General features: G+C 43.5%; 2 protein-coding genes across 9 annotated transcripts in view; one reads left to right on the forward strand and one right to left on the reverse strand.

The window, feature by feature from the left end:
• The window catches only part of Chd9 (chromodomain helicase DNA binding protein 9), a 231,300-nt gene that overhangs the window by 66,415 nt on the left and 152,448 nt on the right, over positions 1-12,437 (forward strand). The window contains exon 1 of one of the 8 annotated variants that reach the window (XM_027405568.2): positions 9,499-9,531. The exons of the other annotated variants lie outside the window; for them this stretch is intronic. The gene's annotated coding sequence lies outside the window, so the exon portion shown is untranslated. Of the gene's footprint in view, positions 1-9,498; positions 9,532-12,437 lie in introns of those variants that run through there. 8 annotated transcript variants of the gene reach the window in all.
• On the reverse strand, positions 2,175-10,330 carry LOC107978764 (basic proline-rich protein-like). Its single transcript, XM_035441675.1, has 4 exons — positions 10,142-10,330; positions 9,367-10,035; positions 8,796-9,286; positions 2,175-2,401 (listed from the first exon to the last, which is right to left on the reverse strand). The coding sequence occupies exons 1-4, from the start codon at positions 10,328-10,330 to the stop codon at positions 2,347-2,349; spliced, it is 1,404 nt and encodes a 467-aa protein (XP_035297566.1). The 3' UTR covers positions 2,175-2,346.

Genomic DNA, 12,437 nt, shown 5'->3' on the forward strand with positions numbered 1-12,437 from the left:
TAGATGTAGCTCAGGCTGGCCCTTAATTTGCTATGTTATTAAGACTGACTTTGAACTTCTGGTCCTCTCACCTCTAAGTGCTGAGGTTACAACTGTACCTGAAATATCTTAGCCAAGTTAGTCCCACTTAATCTGCCCCGAGCTAGAAAAATCCTGAAAGGACATCAATGGAACTTTTTGTTATTTCCTTTAAAAAAAAAACATTTAAATAATTTATTTGCATTGGTGTTTTGCCTACATGTATGTTTGTGTGAGGGTGTCAGATCTTGAAGTTACAGACAGCTGTGAGCTGCCATGTGGGTGCTGGGAATTGAATCCAGGTCCTCTGGAAAAATGGTCAGTCCTTGCCGGGGGCATTGGTGGTGCACGCCTTTAATCCCAGCACTCGGGAGGCAGAGGCAGGCGGATCTCTGTGAGTTCGAGGCCAGCTTGGTCTCCAGAGGGAGTGCCAGGATAGGCTCCAAAGCTACACAGAGAAACCCTGTCTCGAAAAACAAAACAAAACAAAACAAAACAAAACAAAACAAAAAAAGAACAGTCTTCTTAACCTCTGAGCCATCTTTCCAGCCCTTGCTGCTTTCGTAAAAAGTTTAAATTTTATTTTATGTATGTCTTGTTTGCATATATAATCTGTGTACCACTTGTGTACCTGGTGTCTACAGAGACAAATACAGCATCAGATCTAGTGGATGGGAGCTACAGGCAGTTGTGAGCCACTATATGGGTGTTGGGAATTAAACTCAAGTCCTCTGGAAGAACAGCCAGTGCTCCTAACCACTGAACTGTCTCTTCAGCCCCCAAAGGAACTTTTCTTTTCTGCCTGTCCTTCCTTCTATCTTTCCCTTCTTCCTTTTTCTGTTTTTGAGAGACAGAATGTTGTTCTGTATGCCAGACTGGCCTCAAAGTCACCAAAAAATCCTCCCTGTTCAGCCTCCTCAATGCCAAGATTGAAATAGGCCACAAGGTCCCCAAAGTTCAGAAGTGATAATTATATAATATCCACATACCTGGTTTGTGATGATGGTGACATAAGTATACATGTATATTCAAATCACCAGGTTAATTGTCACTAACCGTGTGCATTTTTTAACATACTGGTCATATCTAATAAAGGTAGGGGAAAAATAAATATAATTTAAAAATTGTTTTTCATATTAAATTTGCAAATATACAAGAATAAAAGAAAAAATAAGTAATTATGAGGCAGGAAAAAGGTTGATGCGACTCTTGGTGGTGCATGACTTTAATCCCACCCAGCACTTGGGAGGCAGAGGCAGGGATCTCTGTGAGTTAGAGGCCAGCCTGGTTTACATAGCAAGTTTTTCGACAGCCAGAACTATATAGAGGGACCCTTTTTTAACCCCAACCAAACAATCTTGACCCTATAATCTAAAAAAGAGGGGTAAAGGGTAGGACTATGATATGATCATTGTTAGAGAAAAGGACTTGGTTTTTGTTTTTGTACCCATGAGAATCCAAGCCAGAGGCCTTCCTTGTACATGCTAAACAAGTTCTGTCCTGCTGAGCTACCCTCCCAGCCCATGTGTGTTTTATTATTAGCTAATATGAATGAGTTTTGGGATTTCTTCCTTAAACTAGATAAAATCTAGGTAGTGATTCCATGGAAAGATGGTGACTGAATTATCAATCCTCCAACCCCAGGATGGGTAAGATATGGCTCAGTTGGTAGAAACTTGCCTGGATTACATCCCTAGTACACCATAAACTGGGCACACTGGCACATGTCTGCCATTTCAACACTCTTCAGCTGCAGCTAGGAGGATCAGAAGTTCAAGGTTGTCCTTGGCTACATGATGGATTTGAAGACAACTTGGGATAGATGAGACCCTGTCTCAATAATAAACAAACCAACTCAGGATGGGTTTTTTGTTTTTTGTGTTTTGTTTTCTTCTAAAAGTAATATGACTATAATGCAAAGGAACTGATTAGAAAATTGTATTAGTGGGCTGGCAAGATGGCTCAGCAGTTAAGAGCACTGACTGCTCTTCCAGAGGACCTGGGTTCACTTCCCAGCACCCACATGGCAGTTGACAACAGTCTGTAACTTCAAGATCTTACACCTTCATACAGACATACACCAATGTACATAAAATAAAATAAATACATTTTATTAAAATAAGTACATTTTATTAAAAAAGAAAAACACATTACTATAGTTTTCATCAGATTTTTATTTTGTTTGTTTGAGACATCTTACTATGTATCTCTATCTGGCCTGGCCAGAACTTATTATGTAGATCAGGCTGGCCTCAGACTCACAGAGATCCTGCTGCCTCAGTCTTGCAAGTGCTGGGATTAAAAGCTTGTCCAAGATGCTCAGCTCCATCAGTTTTTAGCTGAGTGGATCACGTATACTTTTAGAGTACAACAGTTACAGTACCTGTAAGTGAGGGATATTGCCAAAATTAATTATCAAGAGTTAATAAGCTGATATTTGCTTGCTTTGTAAAATAATTTGAGATGAGGTCAGAGGATAGTGTATCATGTTAATTGTTACATTCCTGGCAATGAGTATTCCTATGTCTGACTTACCAACGGGTGTGTTGGATGCATTCATTTTTCAAGTTTCAGCCCAATTTTAATGAATCTGAATTCCTCCCAAGCTAGACACAGATCCGACTTTTCCCTAGTAGAAGCAAATGTATAGGTAGGGAATCAGGTACTCAGGGGTAGCATCCAGACTTCTTTTTCTGAAAGATCTTCTAAGGCTATGACAAGCAGCTGCTTATAAAAGCTCACAGTGTGAGATCTGAACTGTAAAGCAGGAGGAGGCTTTGAAGTATCTTCCTAGATAGGGGAAGAAAATAAACTAGATAAAGCCTTAGCATTCTAAGATCTGCCCCTAATCAAATGGGCCTCGGAGAAAGAACCCAAAAAGCATCTTCCTGGCTGTTGAAGTGCTTTGGCGATTGTCATTATCTACTGACACTAGATTGGAAAACACTGCTAACTAAGCATGCTCCGAAATAATGGGTAGTGTGCTTCATCTATGGCTAAGAGTTCTACTAGCTTAAAAAAGAGCCTGGAAAAGAAACTTAAAGAGCTTTCTAGCAATATCCTTCACTTCAGTCTAAGAAAAGCCCCGTCCGTGTTCCTCATTGAGTCAAGGCAATTTCACAACTCCCAGGGAGCTACTAGAAAGTGAACATCTACTTACTGATGAATCAACCAGACCCCTTTTTAAGTTGTTTCTCTGGAGTATTTGAATTGCTCAAGCTACCTTCAGTGTAACAGAGAGATAGACATGATGCTACTTCCTACAATATAATGGAAGTTAGGAACTTTTATACAATGTATAAATATATAACATACTTAAGAAGCATGCTTGTAGCCTTAACAAGTACTTATTATTGATCTGTAAAATAACAATTTTTGTCTTTTTTTGTTGTTAGTTTTTTCTTTTTCTAAAATTTATTTATTTATTTTACCTACTTGAGTGCTTTTGGTACCTGTGGAGGTCAGAAGAGAGTGTCAGATCTCCTGGAACCAGAGTTATGAAAGGTTATGAAACACTTTGTGAGTAGTGAGAATTGAACCTTGGTCCCTGTTGGAAGAACCACAAGCTCTCTCAACTGTGCAGCCATCTCTCCAGCCCCTAGTTCGGTTTTTTTTGTGACAGGATTTCTGCCTATAATCCAGTCTGTCATCAAACTAACTGTAGTCTTCCTGCCCCAGCCTCCTGAGGGCTGGGGTTACAGGCTGCTATCAGTGAGCATCATATTTCCAAAGCTTATCCTTGGACCATGTATCAGTATTTAATTTTCTTATAGCTGGATAATAGATTCCACATACACACCACTATTTGTCCTTTCACCAGGTAATGGACAGTTGGATTAGCTATACTTTGAGATTATGGGAGTAAGTTCTGCTGTGAAAATTTGTGAACATGTTTTTTGTGAAAATAATTTTAATTTCTTCTGTGTTGTTGTGTCACATGGTAACTGTGTTTGGCTTTGCAAAGACATGTTTTGCAGAACAGCTGCATCATTTTACATTTCTGCCAGCAATGTAAGGCATCCTAATTTCTCCAATCCTTCTTATTCTTTTGTTTTTTATGATTATATCTGTCCTAATAGGTTGAAAAGTGGTTTTGATTTGCATTTTTCTAACAACTAATGTGTTGGGTATATTTCCATGTGCATATTGGCTACTTGTATGCATTTCTAAAGAAATGCATATCCAGATTCTTTGGCCAGTTTCAAATTGAGTTTGTTGTTTGTTTTGAGACTGTCTAATGTATTCCAGGGTGGCCTCATACTCCACTATGTTCACAGAAAGACCTGGTTTTGGTCTTGACAATTTGGTCACCATTTTTCCATGGAATCACTAGCTAGCTTTCATTCCACTCCTGGATTTTAGAAAGAACTTCAACAACTCATTCGTATGTGCTAATTATAAAACACACATGGGCTGGGGATGTAACTCAGTGGGACAGTACTTGCCTAGCATGTATAAGGCCAGAATGCATCTGATTTATCTTAAGATATTATCCCTGAAATCAGAGCTGCTGGTGAAATTTCCATGTACGACTCTAATGGTTTTTCCCTCTTACAGTTTGCTAGGACCCCAGGCATGGAAAATGGGCTAGAAACAATTAACTCAAGACTGGTAAACTGAATCCATATATAATGTGTTAGTCAGAACAGCCTTGTAAAGGAAGATATTTGGAGAATCCATACTCCTGATTACACACCTTTCTCTAAAGCCATAGTAATTAAGAGAGTATGGCAGTGACATAAGGACAAACATAGAGATCAATAGAACAGTTCAAGACGTTCAGAAGTAAACTCTTCCATGTATGGTTCACAGAAAGGCTGAGGCATTTCAACTGGAAAGCACAGTCATTTAAACAAATAGATACTTGGGCACACTCATTCTAGAGAATAATGTTGACCCCAACCCCCAAACTACACAAAGAAACCAAAGGATTCACACAGCTACATACTAGAGATAAGACTGTAACTAGGAAGATGCAAACAAGAGTGAGGAATAAAGTCTCTGGGACCTTGGATTTGGCAATGGTTTCTCACAAATGTTGTACAAAACAAACTGACAGTTTGGAAAAATCTGAGTCTGATCACTGAAACTCATGATAGAAGGACAGAACTAACTCCCTTGGGCTATCCTCTGACCTCTAACCTACCCTCCACCCCCCCACAATAAATAAATAAAGATAATTTCTAAAACATTTCCTTAAAAAAAAAAAAAGAAAGAAAGAAAGTGGTAGGAGGACCGGAGATATCGCTCAGTTGGTAGAGATCTTGCCTAGCAAGTACAAAGCCCAAGGGGCCAGCCTGGACAACAGGAGAGCCTGTCTTAACCTTTAGAACATTGTGGGGTGTTGGGTACCATGGCTGTAATCCCCATATTTAGGAAGCAAAGGCTGAAGGAAGGGTCAGGGATTCAGTCATCCTCAGTTGCTTAGTGAATTTAAAACAAAGAATGAAAGGAAGGAAGAAAGAAAGAATTGTGGGGATCAATCTGTCTTGCTTCTGTAAGCAAGTCTTCCAATAAATTTCACTCTGCAATGCTAGATCTGTCTTAGATGGGTGTGTCTCTCATTCTTCCATGCCACGGCAGAAAGGGACCCGTCCTTGTACTCTAGCACTGGGGCTTTTGGGAATATATGGATATCACTATTCAGGGTTTACTAAAATAAGTTCTAATCCTGAGTTTTGTAGTTTCATGCTTGAATGAATGTATCAGTTTACTCCCAAACAGCACTGAAAGGAGGTACTAATGAAATCAGGTTGGTTTTTGTTCTGTTTTGTTTTTTGTCACTTACGTTTGTGGTATCAAGTACAAGAAACCAGTACTCAGTTTTGGAGGCATATCTGGAGAATTACCATTTTTCAGAATCTGCAGAAAAAGTTTTCCAATTTGCTTTGTGGGATATTGTTTTGGTGACCTAAATTGAAATGTCTTTGCAGGGAATTCTCCCTTCTAAGGTGTCAAGTTACTTACTACAAACCCCTTCAAAATAAAAGTTTTTAAAAACATGGGATTGGAAATTCAAGCTGAAGGATGGATGCAGTATAATGGTTAAGAATTATAGGCGCTGAGACCAGATAGTTCTGTGTTTAAATATTTCTGTCAGTCAATGACTGTGTAACTAGGGCAAAATTCTGAACCTTCCCTTGTGTATAAAATGGGAAAAAGAATCATTTCCTCATTGAGCAGTTGTAACAACTGTCAAAAAAGAAAGAAAAAAAGAAAGAAAGAAAGAAAGAAAGAAAGAAAGAAAGAAAGAAAGAAAGAAAGAGTAAAGATAAAATGAAATAACCACTATCAGCACAGTGCCTGGGAATGGTTTCATTTCAGTAATTGACATCTGCTGTAGGATGCCTCATTAGGGAGTGGAAAATAACTGTGTTACTGCACAGTCTTTCTAGTGATCTGGATCATTGTGTCCATGGGTGAGGCCTTTTTGTTTCAAGATACACTGTGTAGGAATAGAACTGTTCTTTCTTTGGAGTGGGAAGGGGTTCCTGCCCAGGTCCATTGTGGCTACCACTTGGCTTTGAGCATCCCATGATCTAATAAGAACAGTCAGCCGGTGTTAGTTAGGTTTGGTTTTGTTCTTGGCTTTTTGATTTTTCAAGACATTTTTTCTCTATGTAGTCCTGACTGTCCTGGCACTCTCTGTAGACCAGGCTGGCCTCAGACTCAGAGATCTGCCTGCTTCTGCCTCCCAAGTGCTGGGATTAAAGGTGTGCAACACTATCACAACCCTGTTATGTTATCAGGTTTTGAAGTTGTTCATGATATGGATCCTTCCTAATGTTAATTAAAGTGTAACAGGGACCACATTGTTTCAGAATCATCCTCTGTTGAAGTTTTTGGGTATTCACGTATCAAGAACTATCACTGAGATAACCACCAGGATTTAATAGATGAGTTAGCCCCACTTGTGATCTCAGCAATTGGGAGATAAAGGTGAGGATGACCACAAATTCAAAGCTAGCCTAGGCTACATAGCAAAACTCTGTCTCAACAAAACAGAACAACACAGTGAAAACAAGTTACCGTATAGCCAAAATAGGTGCCATCATCATTAGATGAACCACACCAAAAATAAATTCCCCAAAACTTGATAGTTTAGAGCCAGCAAGATGGTTCAGTTAGGTAAACATGATTTCTGGCAAGTCTGATGACATGGTTTTGATCCCCAGAACTCATATGGTAGGAGAGAATTGACTCCCTCGAGCTGTCCTGTGACTGCTACACACATGCTATGGCAAGCCCTTGTATTCACACAATAAATATACATGTAATGGATTTTAGGTTTTTTTAAAATATAATTTGAACTTTAATTTCCCATATCATGAAAACACCAAAAAAGTAAAAACTAAAAAAGGAAGTTATTTGGTAGAACTATGAGAAATGTCTATCTAACAGTGTTGGACACACACACACACACACACACACACACACACACACACACACAAACCCAGACTAAGTTAAAAAATAAATAGTACTGTGGAGGCTTTTATTATAGGAATAAATTCTACACATATTTGAGGGCACTCACAGATTGTAATGGAGTACAGCAATGGTGATAATTATTGATGCTCTTTAATCACTAACTATATATAATTTCCAGAAAGCTATGTTCAAAAGGCCATGAGTTTTCCATCAAAGATGGGGAGGAAAGTTCTGTAAAGTAGCCAAAAATTTTCATCTATATGGAATAATTTCTGCAATGCCAGACAAATGGTACTGGCCTTAAATTCGACTCACATTAAGTTAAAAAAATAGAACACTCTACAAATAAGCAATGTAGGGAGTTCAAAGTTCTGAGATCATGACTGCCCATTGTATTTTGTCCAGTGTGGTTCTTGTTACTAAGTATCCTTTAGGGGAAGCATAGTAACTGTAACCTTTCTTTCTGGCACCTTTTCCTCCTAGCTGTCAGGGTCTCAGTTGGGAGGATCTATTCTGGAGGTCATGAGTATTCTCTCATCTAAAGAATGACATGACTTAGGCACCCTGTAGAATGCTGATTAGCACGTGGAAGACCCTTAAACACTTGGCTTCAGTGACTCAGCTGGCAAGAGCGCTTGTGATGACACTAGTTTGGCCATCAGACCCCACATGGTGGAAGGACAGAACTAACTGCTGCCAAGTTGTCTTCTGACCATCAGATGCCCCCACCCCAATAAATGTCTAAAATTTTTTAATTAAAAAATTAGTCACTTGACCATGTACAGTGTTCCTGTATGAAGCCTCACGATCAGATTTTGGTCCGCTGGAGGATGCATGTTAAATCCAACCCAGGCTGTATTTGAAAACAATAAGCAGTTTTGAACAAACATAGGTAGGTTTACCGAAGTTCAAGCATTTTGTCTATCTTAATCCTAAATATGGGTTGAAAAAATTTAATTAGGTTATAAAGTTAGCTCTGGGTCTGAAAGTAGAGACTGGTAGAATTTTAGAGCTGAAAGCCTTTTAGAAGATGCATTTACCTCTTCGTTTTACAGAGGAGAAAACCAAGGCCCTGAGACATACTGAGACAATGTAGGTCACTCAGTTAATTAGTGACAGAAGGAACTCCTGTGTCCCAGAGCCTTCCGAAGACAGTGGTTTTCAAGTGCATGCTCAATTCCTCAACCAGTGTGGCACGCCTATCATTTATTTATGCAACCCCTCTTTCGTTTTCCTTCCCCTTTCTGGAACGTAAATCCTGAACCGGGGACAGCCCTCTCACTCGGGGCACGCCGTCGCGTGAATTGGGACTCGGTCCCCGTGCCCTTTTCGCAGCAGGTGCTCCGCACCTGGCTTTAATCGCTGCATCATTGGTGGCGGCCTTCACCAGGGCTCCGGATTTTACTGCACACGCGTGTCTCCGGGGACTCGGCGCGGACGGAGGACGTGGTGGGTCGGAGCCCAAGCGGCTCAAAAGGGCTTCCAGAGCCCGCGTGAGTGACCTCGGCGGCGACCCCGCAGGCCGCCGGCAGCCGGGGCGTGCCCGCGGGGCCTGACGTGGCGGGGCCTGACGTGGCGGCGGGGGAGTCGGCTCTGCATTGCCCCACGCTCCGGCCAGAGGGCGCCCGGCCACAGCCCTTCCCCGCCCCGAGGCCGCCCGGGGCTGCGCGAGGAACGGCAAAGCGGGCCGCCTTGGAGTAGAGCAGCAACCCCGCCTCCCGCTGCCCTTAGTCCGAGGTCGGGCCGGGGCCCGGGGGCCGGGGCCCGGGGGCCGGGGCGCGGAGCCGCGCAGGTAGCCTCCCTTCTGGGTAGCCCTAGCTGGACCGAGCGACGACCCGAGCTGCGCCGGTCACGGCCGCCCCTACGCGCCGGGGCCAATCAGCAGCGCGGGCACAGATATGCAAATGAGGCTCCGGTTGCCTCGGGAGTGCCGCTCGCAGGGGCTGGTGGGGTCGCGCTGGGGGAGTGAACCGGGCCAATCAGGCGGGTGCGTGGCGCGCGGGGGGGTCGGGGGGCGGCGCCCCTGCTCGCCTCCCTCCTTCGCTCCCGGCCGGGCGCTGACAGGGGGGCCTGGCCGCGCAGCCGGTAAGTGCCACTGCTCGCCGCTGCCGCCCTCCGCCTCCGGCGTGGGGAGGACACCCGGGGCGCCCCGGGACAGCGAACACCGCTCAACTGGTAGAGACTGGCGGGGGAGGGTCTGTTAGCCCGGTGGTCGCCAGAGGCCGCCCCCGCCCTGCTGGTCGCGCGTGTCAGTCTAGCGAGGCGAGGCGGCAGGCGGCGGGGAGCCTTAGCTGCGGCGGTGAGTACGTGCGCCAGCCGCTCGCCCGGAGCCCGGAGCCCGGAGCCGGGCTCCCCACGCTGAGGGGTGGACGGCCGGGGCTGGGCGCCGGAGAGGGGGTGCTGCCCACACGTGCGGCTGGGCGCACCGGGGCCCGCCCGCCTGTCATGGCTGCGGTGCTGCCCTCGGCCCTGGTGGGGGACCCGGGTCGGGACCCGGAGCCGCGCCTGTTGCGTGGGCCGGAGGTGAACCCCGATGGGCAGGGCGCTGGGCGGGCGCTGCTCATGGCCTTCTCCGGGCCCGGTCCCCGCCTAGGCTCAGGCTTCCCTCGTCCAGCAGCCTTGTCCCCCACTAGCTGTCTTGCCTCAGTGACTCGTGACAGGGCATTGCGCGCGAACAGTGAGTGCCCCAGAGCACTGCATGTCCCCGGCACTCCCCAAGCTTCGCCTCTGGGTTCCGGACACTGCCTTCCCCCACGGTCCAAGGGCCACCTCTAGGGCTTCTCCGCGTCTGCTGTGGGTCTCCGCCAGCCAGGGCTTCTGCTTTCTTGGTGTCTCTCAGGGTGTGGGACGTGTTGGGTGGCTCCAAGGCTCTCCTCACGGACATCCATCCTGAAGCCAAGCACGGACCCGGAAAGCCTGTGTGTCTTCCTGGCCTGTCACAGCTGCCAGCTCAGAGAGTGATTTGCTTGTTCCTTTTTTGGTTTTGTTTTGCCTGTTAAAAAGGGAAAGCAAAAACTTTTCAGGACAAAGTAGACACGAATTAAAAGTTGTAACACATTCGAGGTATTAACAGTGCTGTACTGTTACTTTCCTGGGAGTTTGGTCCTGATATTGATGTGACGTTTATCCATTTACTTGAACTTGCCCTATGCAATAAAGTATATTAATGAAAACCACCATCCCACTGCGTTGGAGAGATGGCTCAGTCGTTAAGAGTATGTCCTGCTCTGTCAGTACCAGAGTTCAGATCCCAGCAGCTACATCAAGCAGCTCACAGACATGTGTAACTCCAGCTCCAAGCTGACTTTTGTGGACACCTGTACACTCACGTAGGCACACACACAAATAAAAAAATTTAAATCTTAAGAAAATTACTATCAGAATTTAGTTTTCCAGCTTTTTTTTTTTTACTTCCAGTTCTCTAGTTCTTCGACTTAAGATTTGAACAGAAAATAGGGCTTATTTTATGTAATGTTACTTAACTCTACCTGAACTGTACATTCATTGTGAAAGAATCACGAAGTCTACAAACACGTGCATACCCAAAATACAAACTTGAGGATTTCACATTTCAGGAATGGGGAGAAAGTTTTCAGTGTAAAGGATAATCACAGCCTTTCTCTTGAATTTACAAAACTTGAATTTAGATGCCCCTTTTTGCTAACAGCAGGCAGCACAGAGCTTTATGCTGGATGTCAGATAAACGTTACATGAAATTCATCTGTTGCTCTGAGTAACTTAACCTGTGTTATACGTTCCCAGAAGACTTCTGTTTCCAATGTGCCTTTAACAATTCACACTAAAGAATTAGAGTGTACAGAACTTTTCTTTTTTCTCACTGGCTTTAATAATTCACTGGTCCATGAGTGTTGGCATAAGACTATAATCCGACTATAATCCAAGTACAGGAGGATCCCTGTAATGAAGTAGGTTCCAAACTAACTATGGCTACATAGCAAGATCTTCTCTCAAAACAAACAAGCTGAGGTGGTGCATGCCTTTAATCCCAACACTTGGGAGGCAGAGGCAAGCAGATCTCTGAGTTCAATGTCAACCTAGTCTACAGAGTGAGTTCCAGGACTGCCAGCACTGCATAGAAAAAGCCTGTCTTGAAAAACAGAAAGCAAAAAACAAAGACAAAACAAATAAAACAAAAATTCACATTAAATACAAAAAAGTATTGGCATGTGTCAGCACTTACAGTTTCTGAAATACTGACTATGTAATAAGAACAAAAAATACACTGGGAAACAAATTAGTTGTCACTCAAAGTTGGTTAAGAGTAACTTTATCATCCTTGAATCATAAATATCCAGGGAAACGGTTATTGTAGTAAAAAGAAAATATCCTCTACTCATACACAGATTAGCTTGTGATTGATTGATGATGGATGATGTTTTAATGGCACAGAAATACCATTAGAAAATAACCGGGTGCTGGTGTATGTAACATTAAAACCCACTTCTTGGAGTACTTGATGGAGAGAATGAGTCAAGACTATGTTGTCCTAACAAGCTGTTTAGCTATAGTCAGGTTCTTGACTCCTGCTAACCTTATTAACTTTTTTTCAAAGATTTATTTATGTATATTTTAGGAACTTTTGTCTACATGTATATCTGCACACCAGAAGGGAGCATTGGAATTCATGAAACTACACTTGTAGACAGTTGTAAGCCAGCATGTGGGTGCTAAGAATTGAACTCAGGACATCTCAAAGAGCAGCCAGTGCTCTTAACCACTGAGCCATATCTCCAGCCCCAGCCTTATATTTCTGTTTCATCTAATTTTTTTGGATGCCAGAAGTGGTAGCATATACATGTAATCCCAGTACTTGTGAGGCAGAGGCATATCTATCTCTGAGTTTGAGGCCAGCCTGGTCTACATATGAGTTCCAGGTCATCCAGGGCTACATGATGAGACCCTGTCTCAAAAACCAAGAAAAATCAGTTTCCTTCAACTTTACAATTTTAGGATTCTAAGTATCTCATAAG

The sequence above is a fragment of the Cricetulus griseus genome, chromosome 3, assembly GCF_003668045.3.
Source record: "Cricetulus griseus strain 17A/GY chromosome 3, alternate assembly CriGri-PICRH-1.0, whole genome shotgun sequence".
Lineage (NCBI taxonomy): Eukaryota > Metazoa > Chordata > Mammalia > Rodentia > Cricetidae > Cricetulus > Cricetulus griseus.